General features: G+C 40.2%; 1 protein-coding gene across 2 annotated transcripts in view; it reads left to right on the forward strand.

Moving 5' to 3' along the window:
• Nucleotides 1–5,182, forward strand: part of MCM10 (minichromosome maintenance 10 replication initiation factor) — a 76,822-nt gene extending 71,640 nt beyond the window's left edge. For both annotated transcript variants that reach the window (XM_075208655.1, XM_075208654.1), the window contains exons 15-20: nt 1,087–1,228; nt 2,227–2,345; nt 2,892–3,005; nt 3,356–3,501; nt 3,856–3,898; nt 4,603–5,182. In XM_075208655.1, coding sequence (XP_075064756.1) covers nt 1,087–1,228; nt 2,227–2,345; nt 2,892–3,005; nt 3,356–3,501; nt 3,856–3,898; nt 4,603–4,686 — 648 coding nt within the window. In that variant the 3' untranslated portion in view covers nt 4,687–5,182. The remainder of the gene's footprint in view (nt 1–1,086; nt 1,229–2,226; nt 2,346–2,891; nt 3,006–3,355; nt 3,502–3,855; nt 3,899–4,602) is intronic.
• The last annotated feature ends 7,320 nt before the right edge of the window (nt 5,183–12,502 follow it).

Genomic DNA, 12,502 nt, shown 5'->3' on the forward strand with positions numbered 1-12,502 from the left:
CAGAACTTCCCCTAATCTGTCCTCTTTCAAACGAACATTAAAAACCCACCTTTTCCTAAAAGCCTTCCAGTCTCATGCCTAAACTCCCACCGGTCGGCTACCTCTCTTTCTCATCCCTTCTTCCCTTCTCCCCCTTCCTCCCGTCTCTCCGTCTCATCCATGTGTCTGTCTGTCTTCCCCTCCCTTTAGATTGTTCGCTCCTTTGAGCAGGGCTCTCCTACCTTCTGTTTCCATCACTTTTAACTGCGCTCTCCAGCTACTCAGCTCACCTCCTCTCAGTCCCTCTGCCCTCTGTCTCTTCTCGCTTCTCTCCGCTCCCCTCAGTGACCCTCAACCTGTCATCCGTGCCCACCCTCTTGGGCCATAGTTACCTGCCTGTACTCACTTTTCCCCTCCCTCCCTCTCTTTCATGCTGTGCCTGAGCCCCCAGAGTTATAGTGCTTACTGTTACTTGTACTCTGCTGTTTCACCTTGTACTGTGCCATTGTTTGTCCTTGTACGGCGCTACGGATACTTTGTGGCGCCCTATAAATAAAAATTAATAATAAAAAATAATCGCGAGATCCGACAGCGGGATTATGACTCGGAGCCTCGGTTTCAGTTTTGCAATTGGCGGGAATACCCGGATCTGTCTCGGATCCAGCTCGGATCGGCAGCGTTCGGGTGGGCTCGGATGGGCTCGGATTTCAGATATCCGAGCCCGCTCATCTCTAAAATATATATATATATATCTATATCTATATATCTCTATATATATATCCTGTGCTTGTTTGGAATATGTTGTTGCTTTCTCTATCCAGAACACTAACTAGCTAGTAGAGATGTAGTGGGCCAGCGATCCATTTAATCGGTACTAATGTAAGTATATTGATTGGCAGTGTTGTTGGCCCATTGGATAACTCTACAGAAGTTAAAAAGCAAAACTCCAATAGAGAGTCTTGGCGCAGGGGGGATAAGTTATTTTGATTTTTTTTAAAACCTTTCCCATTTAATTTATTTAATGAAATTTATAGAGTTAAGGCAATGAAAACCAACAGAAACCATCAGTGGTCTTTCATCACTACCAACACTCTTTTTTCTGAACAGCGGGCTGCTATTGTGAAATTGAAAACCAAAGGACAACCCCTAACAAAGGCAGATCCTAACAGCATCAAGAGAAAGAGGTCCAGCTCCTCTGATATAGATCATGTGGTTGAGAGAGTGGAGATAAATTCCTCATCACCTGAAGGTAAATTGCTTTATATTACTGACAGACGCACATGCCATTATTAGGTCATGCTTTGAATTTGATTGGCAGTTCTGCCTTTTAAGCTTGATATGTTCTGATTAAGACCATAAGTTCCCTTGTTACACCTACAAAAAATCTACCTGGAAATGGAAGCTGTTTTTCATGCCTCTTGGCTTGGATATAACCTCCCATAGATGTTTGTCAAACTATGTAGCATATGAATGATACTCCTACTTACATTGAACCTTGGAATGCCAAAGTGGCTTCTATTAGCCTCATTTCTTGAAGCTGACTTAAGTCAGTGCAGATGACTGAGGGTGTATGCTTCTTCACCACTAGGAGGCAGGACACTCAATACTGAAACTCTATCCTGAATATTCGCAGCTACACTCTACACTCCTGCTATATATATGTTGAAAAGCGCAATGACTTTCAACTGGCACTGTCATATGTCACAATTCAAACAGGTCAGTTTGACACATTTCTGCCCTGCTAGACCTGCCCCAGTTAATTGTAGTTTTGTGAAGTGGAAATATCTAGGTTGCAGTGGGCAACAGGCGGCCAGTCAAGCCTTCACCTGTGGGCCACCCCAGTTTGCTGCTCCCGATCTTATCAGAGAGGGGGCATGCAGCTTTCAGGTCACATGACCTCCTCTACACACTGCAAGGAAACCATTGGCATACCCAAAGTGCACTGTGCTATCCCTCCTTCCCCTATGTGACCTTGAAGGCTGGAAGGCCGCTCAGACATGACTGAAATTTTATGAAGGAAATAAAAAATGAAGCAGTAACAGTAGGTTAAATGTGAAATATACATACGATTGACATGTTCTAATATTGTCACTGTAGTGAGATTATCTTTCATTACCACTAATGTCAGACAGTGAAAAAGAAAATAAATCCTTTACAGCTGTTTTATGCCAGTATCTACACCACCTGTGTATAAATAAGTAATATTTAATTAAAGTTAGTGTCTCTTCATGTGAATGATCTCTACAGCTGCAGATGGGACTGAGCCAGCTGTGAAAAGACACAGAGAACAACTTGCCTACCTGCAGTCTGAAGAGTTCCAGAAGATATTTAAAGCCAAGTCTAAGCACACTGGTGTCCTTAAGGAGGTATGGAATTATTTCAATAATCATGCTAATGTAACTTATAATTGTATTGAGTCCAAACATAAGACTGTATTGGAGATACTGAAACCGTTTGATACTATTTTTTTTTTGGACAGGGCAACCTGGAAGATAGGAATACATGATTACGTAATGCAGGGTGCTCTATAATGTACTAGAGAGGAGCTGCAAATTTGTGAATCCTAAATTCAAAGAGTGATTATTAACTTTAAATTAAAAGTTTCTTCTTTTTATTGGTGCATAGTGATTTTGGAGGATAATACAGTGATCTTGCTCTGTTTCAAACATTGTTTTAGTGCGTATGTTTGAACCATAAAAAAAAAATGTACCTGGCTTGCTTTCTATATAATCCTGTTTCTTGGCGACTTAGTTTTGTACTTTCCACTGTATGGTATGCTTTACCACTTGGACGGGTTACACTTGCTGTGTCTGTTTAATTTCTTCACCTAAGTAAAGGTGACTAACCTCTAATTCACTTTGAGGTAATATTCTGGTGTATTTTGTTTTGCGCATTATCTGATGGTCTCCTAGGCTGAAGCAGAGATTCAAGAGCAGTATTTTGAGCCACTGGTAAAGAAAGAACAACTGGAAGAAAAGATGAGAAGCATAAAGGAACAAAAATGTCGTGCAGTCACATGTAGGACGGTGAGTGTGATGAACGAGATGCATGATATTTTTGTCTTGAACAGTTTCATATATTGAGTTTTCATATTTTGTGTTTACAACGTAACCTGTGGTCCTCAGAACATGAGTTTCTTAATTCTGTGTTCCTCCTACAAATGAATTAGGAGCTAGGCGTTTTACTCAAATTGTACATTTGCCCTTTTTTATAGAGGGAAAAAATATTTTCTTGCATTGATTCTCCTAGTCATCTCATATATTCTCATCTCCCTCTATAGCCTAGGATTCACCTGCATGTTTTGTTCTTGCCTTTAAAAGACATTGTTATAAAACACAGCGCAGATTTAAACTGTTCATCCTTTTTTCTTTTATAGTGTAAATACACTCATTATAAACTCCTGGACACCTGTGTTAATGAAAACCATGATTTCCACTGGCATGACGCTGTGAAACGTTTTTTCAAATGTCCATGTGGTAACAGAGCAATCTCGCTAGACAGACTCCCCAGGAAACACTGCAGGTATAACCCCCATTGAATAATATGGTTCCATGTAGGATGCTCCGTGTTGTCAGGGTTGTTTTCAATACTAGGTCGTCTTAATAAATTTTACTGGTTTGTGGTATGCCGAGTTTCAACTTGTATTCACACTTTTGCATCTTTCATTATTAGTTGCATGCCTTCCAAATTGCACTTTTTTTGTGCCTGGAATGCATACATGCATTGGAGGTGGAGTCACATGTGATTCTTTTTAAATGTTTCCATACAGCTCTACATGTTTTTTTGAGAGTCTCTTTGTATGTATTTTGGCTGACAAAAAAAGTGTATGTATCTAAACTTTTTTTTTTTTTTTTTTTTTTTATCCCCCTTCTGTAGCACATGTGGGTTGTTCAAATGGGAAAGAGATGGCATGCTTAAGGTAAGTGTACTTGATGATAGGCAACATTGCTTATCAGTAAGATGTTCCATGGTGTGCTAGGTTATTTAACCCTAGTCAAAACAGAGTAATTATTTAAAACGTCTTTTAAACTGTTGCAATAAGATTGCTGTGTCATGTGCACATCTATATGAAATTAGGTTCCTATATGCTACTTGGACAGATTACTTCTGACCTTACATTTGCACCTTTTAAGTGTAGTTCGAAGATGACTCAAGCCGATAACTGCCCTCATACTTCATTTACCAACATGCTCATAATGATTCTTTCAATTGCGATAGGATCATTATTTGGAATTGTGCTAATTTTGGAACGACACATGCAGTGATATTGCAGTGTGCGTGTCCCACATAACACACCCTTCAAGTCCACATGATGAACTAATCTTTGGAATTGTGAGATCAGCAATGGGATTCCATATTTGAGTTGAAATTAGCAGGCCTTTGACATATATAAGAAATAGGATGCTGCATCTTGTTTTTGTTGGTCGAAAAGTGTCTGCTCACTGACTTTCTAGAATTGAAAAGACTTCACATACAAACTGCTTACAGTGAATGAGTAATAAGCAATAGATGCACATGGTAATATATAATGAACATACCGTCAAGTAGGAAGAGCGAGTACTTGAAAACCATTTACAATTGAGACTCTACATAGATTACAAGGATTTTATTTTTTAATTCTAGGAAAAGAGTGGGCCAAAAATTGGAGGTGAAACACTGTTACCAAGAGGAGAGGAACATGGCAAGTTTCTTAATAGTCTTAAATAATGTTAAAGTATTACACTGTGTATTGTGTCTAGTCAAAGAAATGGATTCCTTCTGTTAACCATAATGTGTTACTGTAACTACTGAAACATTAGTGTTCAATCAAGTCTCAATGCATCCACATTGCCAATTAGGGAAGACAGAACTATATCATAGTTTTAATTTTTTTAATTCAAAATGGCCAATTCATATATATTGGTCTTATTTTAAATATTGGTCCCTTTTTTTTTTTTTAGATATTTTTGTAAGGTGCATACTTAAAAAAAAAAAAAAAATGTTTATCTTGATCTCAATTAATTCATTAAACTATTAGTAGCTCTGATGTACTTGACTAGGTCACATGTACTGTACATTTAGGGTTCTAGAAAATTGAAATTGATCACTTATAGCCACCAGAAATATTTTATTAAATGTTTTTGTAGTTAAATATTTTATTGGCTAAGAAACCTTGCAATTAGCTGCCATTTAAAAATATATATATGTTTTCTATTACGAATGTCTTTGCAATTTTTATAATACATGTACAAAGCAGCTAAGACATTGAACTGGTGCTAAACATTTCTTTATGTAAAATGTTTTGTATGTAATAAATTATTTCAAATGTGGTGTCCAGTGTGTCTATACATGGTTTTTATTAGATAGTTGGTGGTCATTACTTTATTCATGTAGGATGAGTGGTCAGTTGCTATATAACTCTTATGTCTTCGTATCGGAGACTGAGCATCAGGACAGCAACTTTAGTGTGGTATTCTGTCTGCACATATTGTTCATTTTCTATTACAACACGGTCAGGGATAGCTGCCTCTGAATACATAAGTTATTAAATCAGGGAGCTTGCGAACAGTCACAAAATATATCTCCTCTATTTTGTCAAGAAACCACTTCTGACCACCTTTACCTGTCACCAACCACACTACTGACTTGGGAAGTTTAGGTTAAGGGAACACACAGGATTCCAGTCTCAATCCTGCTCTTACCTATCTTTTATACTACAGATTTAACTGTTTCCTTCCCCAACACAGGCACACACTTCCACACCTCTCCACAACTGTCATCAGCTACATATAAGGCCTGTAGCAAACCTATGACTTAATTACCCAATTGTGCACACTCTGCACTCTGATAGCTAAAAGAGTTAACACTTCCCACACTGGTATTTAAAGTGTTAACACAGCCAAGCACTCAACCTCTTCTAAACAAACAAAACTATAGAAGAGCACTGGTTATAGTCAAATGTTATTAATTCTCATATTTATTAAAAATAAAACAATTTATAAAAATATTTATAAAAACATAAGCAAATAATGCAATAAAATATATATTCCTTGATTGTGGCAAATTTAAAAGCAGTAATTGATAAATCCCAACCCCTCAGCACCAATACTTTGCTGGTTACAATTAGTAGCCCTTACATATGCAAATACAGATTGGCACAGAAATGTCATATATAATTCCTAAAAGTTCTGTAACAATTACTTGTTCAGAGAATCGGGACAGGAATCGCCCCAAGTTATGCCAACCTTTACGTGGGTATGTTCGAAGACCTTTACATTTGGGAATCTGACTTTGGGGTGAGCCTGGTTCTCTATGGCAGATATTATTGAAGATGGATTTTATTTTTGGGATGGTGATAAAATTTCTGTTTCGCACTTTGGTACACTTAAATAATGATTTTGGCATTAGATTCAACACGATGCGGTAAAAATCACCTTTTTGGATATTGCACAGTGAGGGAAAAGAAAATATATACAGAAACTTATCCTAAGGAGGTAGATGGTTTCAATTATCTGAATTATAGAAGTAATCATGTGAAGGGATTGAAGAAAAACATTCCAAAGGGACAGTTTTTTTCGGATTAGGAGGAACTGTACAAATTACAGTGGTTTTGACAGACAGGTGAAGGCTCTTTAAGAATCATTCTTATTGCAGGGTTACCCAAAAGGACTATTAGATGGCTTCTTGGAAGTAGTTACAGGGTTGGATCGAGGTACTCTTATGGTGCAAAATAGGAAGAAGATAAGAAGTATAGTAAATAGTGACAAATCATTGGTGTTTGTCACTAAATTCAACTCGGATACAAAAAAAAATTAGGCATATAATCAATAACAATTCAGCAATATTGGAATTGGATGAATTCATAAGCCCCAATATAAATGGAAGAAAGAATGTTGTATTCAGGAATTCAAGAATCTCAAGGAATTGTTAGCTCCAAGTTTCTTTAGGGACAAGCCATTTCTTGATATTTTGTTATCTTGCAATAGTTGGGAATCCTGAATTCTGGCTCAATACATGCCCTAATGGTTTTTATAAATGTGGGAAACGACGCTGTCTTTGAACACAAAGCGAGTGAATTTACACCATTCATAGCCAAAGAGAAGTTCTGTATTAAAAATATTATAGACTATAGGTCTAGTTATGTAGTCTAATCAATTGCGGCTGTGATTTTCAATACATGGGGTGGACAGCTAAACCATTGTACTTATGTTTCTTAGAACATCGTAGAAATGTTTTGAAACAAGTTAAAACTCAGTCTGTCCTGTCATTTTAACAATTGTGGAATTGGTTCGTTAAAGGACATAAGAGTTGGAGCTATTGAGCAGGTCCAAGTGACAAATAGAGGGGGGGGTCCTTCAATCTCCTGTGCAAACGGGAGGCATATTCAGATTAAAAACCCTTATGCCTCAAGGTTTGAATTATACTATAGGCCTTAACAATATGACTTCTAGTTTGGGAGTCAATATTGCAAATCTTGGGCCTGATTCATTAAGGATCTTAACTTGAGAACCTTCTTATTTCAGTCTCCTGGACAAAACCATGTTACAATGCAAGGGGTGCAAATTAGTATTCTGTTTTGCACATAAGTTAAATACTGACTGTTTTTTCATGTAGCACACAAATATCAACTTTACATTTCAGTGTACAAATAAGCAATCAAGTATTTGTGTGCTACATGGAAAAACAGTCAGTATTTAACCTATGTGCAAAACAGAATGCTAATTGGCACCCCTTGCATTGTAACATGGTTTTGTCCAGGAGACCTGAATTAAGATCCTTAATGAATCAGGCCCTTTTTTTTATGTATTTGTACTTTATATATATATATATATATATATATATATATATATATATATATATATATATATATATATATATATATATATATATATATATATATATAATATATATATATATTAATACTAGCAGTATTTCTCTGTCTTCCTTTGGGGGACATTGGGGTATAGAGTAGGGACAGGGCGAACTGGCACTTTAAACTTCTGTTTAACTAAGCCCTAGCTCCTCCCCCTCTATACCCCACCTCCTGTCCAGCCTCAGTCTAGTTTAAGTGCCCGGCGAAAGGGCTGTATCTGGGCTGCTCAGCAGCCCTCTTCTGTTACTTTTATTATTTTATGGCAGCGTGCGTCAAGCGCTGTATGGAGAGGGGGATCGGAAGTGCTGTGAGAGGTGCCTCTGTTGCCAGCCTCCCTTTCCCAACGTTTTCATACCCTCAAAGGAGCCGGGCACAGTCGACGCAGGCTATGTTCGTCCTCCTGATCTGACAGTCAGACTGCAGACACTGCGTGTGGAGGGGTGGCAGAAGGTAAGTGAAACCCTCTCCCAGCACAATGCTGAGAGAGAGAGGGCTAGAAAATCGCAGTGTCCCCCTGAGCAGGCTGCTTCTTACTAGGAGCAGTCATTCTATAAAAAAAGAAAGAGATTCTATTTTTAGCTCAGGAGACAGGGTCAGGCAAGGGTCACTAACCTAGTGAGCTCTGGTAGGCACTGGATTGTTGAATATTACCAATTTAGTGCTGGGCCCTGGGGGAATCTATTACACTTCCTCCATGGTAGTCTCTCACTATTATGTGTGCAGACACCAGAATTAACAGCCATTTTATAGCTCCCCTTTTCTGTCCGGAGTCCTGATAGAAAGGTTTGGGGATTGTTATTTTCAAAAGTTTATTACTTTTACTCCTGTGGGGTTGTGTTGGCTGTATTGCAGGCTCACTTTCTGTTCAGTATTGTGGGCTGCTTGTTATTTATATTGTGTTTTGTTACACTGTTTATTACACTGTTTTGTTTGTGTTTTGTCCCATCTGTTAACATGTCAGAAGGGGAACAACCATGCGTGGTAAAGCTGGTGTTACATCAATGTTGAGATTCACCTGGGCTGTCTGTCATGTAAAGCTACCATCAGGTCAGTCAGGCGCAGAGGCACTGTGCGCAGCCTGCCGGCATTCAAAGAGCATACCGTGTAATACAGCAGCTGCTGCTTTACATATGGCAGCACATGCCTGGGTTTGGTCTCTCTCCAATACAGTGGCTGAACTTGCTCAGTTGGTGCTGTCACAGGCTGTGGTCGCTCCATCTTCTGATTCTGCTTGCACTGTAGCAACTGACATGGGTTCTAGTTTGCGAAGTCAAGGTTGACTGTTTCTCCCTGGCAGAGTGTGTGCAGCCTGCTTGGGTACAGGGAATTGCATCCTTTGTACAGGGTTTGGTTTAGGTTTCTTCCTCTTAGAGAGGATGTTACAATCTGTGGCACCGTCTTCCTCACATAAGCGTAGGAGGATGGCGCCACAACTTCAGGAAGATAAGCCAGATTTAACTGTAGTTCCCAAAAATGAAGGTAATTTAGCGGTGAATTCTGACATGGATACTCCTTTGGTTGTGGAGGAGATTCATTCGGTTCGCCAGAGTGTGGAAGAATTAATACAAGCTGTGTGTCAGGTACTTCACTTTCCTACGTAAGAGGTTCCTCATGTTGCACAGGCACCTCTTTTTGCACAGAAAAAAAAAATTCTCTCTTTTTCTTGGCTTCTTCCTTATTGGAAGATTTGTTGTCAGAGCCTTGGACTTCCCTAGATAGCAAGTTCCAAGTATTTCAGTGACTGCAGTCTGTTTATCCTTTTCCTCCTGAAGTTTTTTGCTAAATGGTAGACGCTTCCACGTGTGGATGCTGCAGTTACACGGTTAGCCAAGGTAACTACTATTGCTTGTCCTAACATAGCCACTCTTAAGGATGGTACAGACCATTAGGTTAAGGCCGTCCTTAAGTTCATTTTCAATGCAGCATGTGCCTCTTTCAGGCCTGCTTTGGCATCTGTGTGGGTTAACAAAGCAGTAGAATGCTGGTCAAAACACAGTTTTCAAGGTTTGTTGGCAGGCAGACCTTCCTCTGAACTGCTTCCATTAGTGGAGCAAATTCAGAGGGCGATAGATTACTTAAGCGAGGCAACTACATACGCGGGACTGATTGGTGCATGTATTTCTGCCTCTGCAGTTTCAACTCGTCTTATTCTCTGCCTTAAGTCCTGGAAGGCTGATGGGGAGTCTGAAAAGGTTCTCGAGACCATACCGTTTTCTGGGGGTCTTTTGTTTGGACGTCAGCTTGACTCCATTATCAGTCAAGCTACAGGTGGAAAGGGCACTTTTCTCCCAGTTAATGCTCCCAAAAAAAGATTATCCAAATTCCAGTCCTTTCAGTCCTCAGGAAGGTTTCGGGGTTAATATTCCTCAGGCCAGTCATCCGCCCCTAGGGATGGTTTACTGCGTGGGCGCCAGGCCTAGTCTGCTTGACGTCCAGCAGCGAAACCTGCAAACAAGCATGACGGACATTTTGCTCCTCCGCTGTCGCCAGTGGTGTGAGCTCGTCTTTTCTTGTTCAGGGATCAGTGGTTGCAGTCTACTACCGATGTCTGGGCTTGGGTGTAGTGGATTGAGGATACAAGATTGATCTGCTCTGTCTTTCTCCCAGACAGTTTTTGCCATAGGGCTTCCCACTTGTGCACGAAAGCGACTGGTTTTTACGAGAAACCTCTCCTTTATTCCGGAGTGATGATTCCGGTGCCAGATTCGCAGAGGTTTGGGTTTTTATTACAACCTTTTTCTCGTACTAAAACCAAAGGGCTTGTTCAGACCAATTCTGACTCAGAAAATGTTTCAACACCCATGTCACAGTGCCCAGGTTTAAGATCGAGCCTTTGAGCTCGGTCGTTCACGGCATGGAACAAGGAAAATTCATGGGGATTCTAGACATCAAAAATGCCTATCTTCATGTACCTATCTAGAGGGGTCATCAGTCCCTTTTGAGGTTTGCGGTTCGGTCACAGCACTAACAAGTTCAGGCTCTTCCCTTTGGTCTGGCCACGACCCCACGTATCTTCACAGAGACCATGACGGTCGTGGCTGCTCTGCTAAAGTCCAAGAGGATTACAATCATCCCTTGCCTGGACAATCTTCTTTTAGTGACAGAGGCTCCAAAGGTGCTGTAGGCGACATATCCAAGTAGTAATCCAGACTCTACAGTTTCACGGTTGGATTCTCAACTTCAAATAGTCCAGGTTGCTCCCATCTCAGCAAATGATCTTTTTGAGTATTTTTATTTCACATCTGTCAAAACGGGTGTTCTTAACCTGTTCTACAAGGCCAGAAACCTGTCTTGGTTGGTAAGATCTTGGTTGGCGGCAAGGTAGCCTTCGGTACATTTCGGCCTGAGCGTTTTTGGCAACATGGTATCGTCTTTCTAGCCGGTCCAGTTTGCTCAGTTTCATGCACGGCAGTCCCAGTTGGATCTACTGTTGCAATGCAACAAATATCATCTGAATCTGGCGGCCCAGGTATTTCACCTGTCTCCGCAGACCAGTTAGTTGCTTCTTTGGTGGTTACATAAACAGATTCTCGCCAGGGGACGCAATTTATCAATTTAAAATTGGACTTTAATCACAAAGAATGCCAGCCTTCGAGATTAGAGGCCTTCTGTCTTCATGCTCGGTTTCAGGGTTTTTCTACTCAAAAGGAATCCAAGCTTCCAATCAATGTCTTTGAACTGTGAGCAGTCTTCATGCTCTTATAAGCGCACAACACTTGCTGCAGGGAAGGCCAGTGAAGATTCAGTCAGACCATGCTACATCATTGTCTCCGTTCGAGATGAAACGCGTTGTGACACCTTTTTGACTCATTCCGGCATCCGTAGATAGGAAGTGACTCTGCGCTCCACTGTGGAACGCATCTCACCCGCGGATTCCGGCGTACACGATCCGACGTTTGCAACCAGCCTGCCTGTTCTGGAGTTCCATTCTGAAGGAGATCATTGGACCTTGATTCTCCTTCATCCAGCAACGCTTCCACGCCGTTTACCAACCCTAGCGTGAGTTTGGTGGTGCACACTCCGGTCATCACTTCATTTTTCATTTTTTTATCTTTCATATGTATTCTCTGTTTGTATTCTAGTTAGCGTTTCATGCTGTGCATGATTCATTGTAGTTGATCGTTATAGCTAATATTGGGTCTTATTAAACTGCTTTTAGTTAACCCCTCCTGGTCACATACCTTTGTTCAGTCAGCAAGTTGCATTCCTTACTACAATATCACTGTGTATCAATCATAATACATATCACCAGCTGATATTACCCTCTTTTTTCTTCTTTTCTCCTTTCCCTCTCCAATTCTCCTTCCCCCCCCCCCCCCTCCCTCCTTCCCTTTCTTTTCCTTCTTTTTGAGGTATATCCTGACAAACGTGGACATGTGTGGATTTCTGGATTGATCCCCAATTGGTTTATACTCCATTGACAGCAATTCCAAATCCTGCTAGTGTTTTTTCAGAGACATTGTGTGTGTTTTTTTGTGGACTCATAGAGCCAAGGATTTTTTGCTCTTTTTGGGTTTTTTTTCTCTATTCAGACCAATTTACAGTTCATTCTATGGTATGCATTGATACACCACCTTTATTTTTGTTATATCCAGCCATTGTATATGATGTGTTTTATTTATTCTGCTGCAATATTCACCCTTTTCCTTTATTAACACTTCGCGAGCGCAG

The sequence above is a fragment of the Mixophyes fleayi genome, chromosome 4 (genome assembly GCF_038048845.1).
Source record: "Mixophyes fleayi isolate aMixFle1 chromosome 4, aMixFle1.hap1, whole genome shotgun sequence".
Classification (NCBI taxonomy): domain Eukaryota; kingdom Metazoa; phylum Chordata; class Amphibia; order Anura; family Limnodynastidae; genus Mixophyes; species Mixophyes fleayi.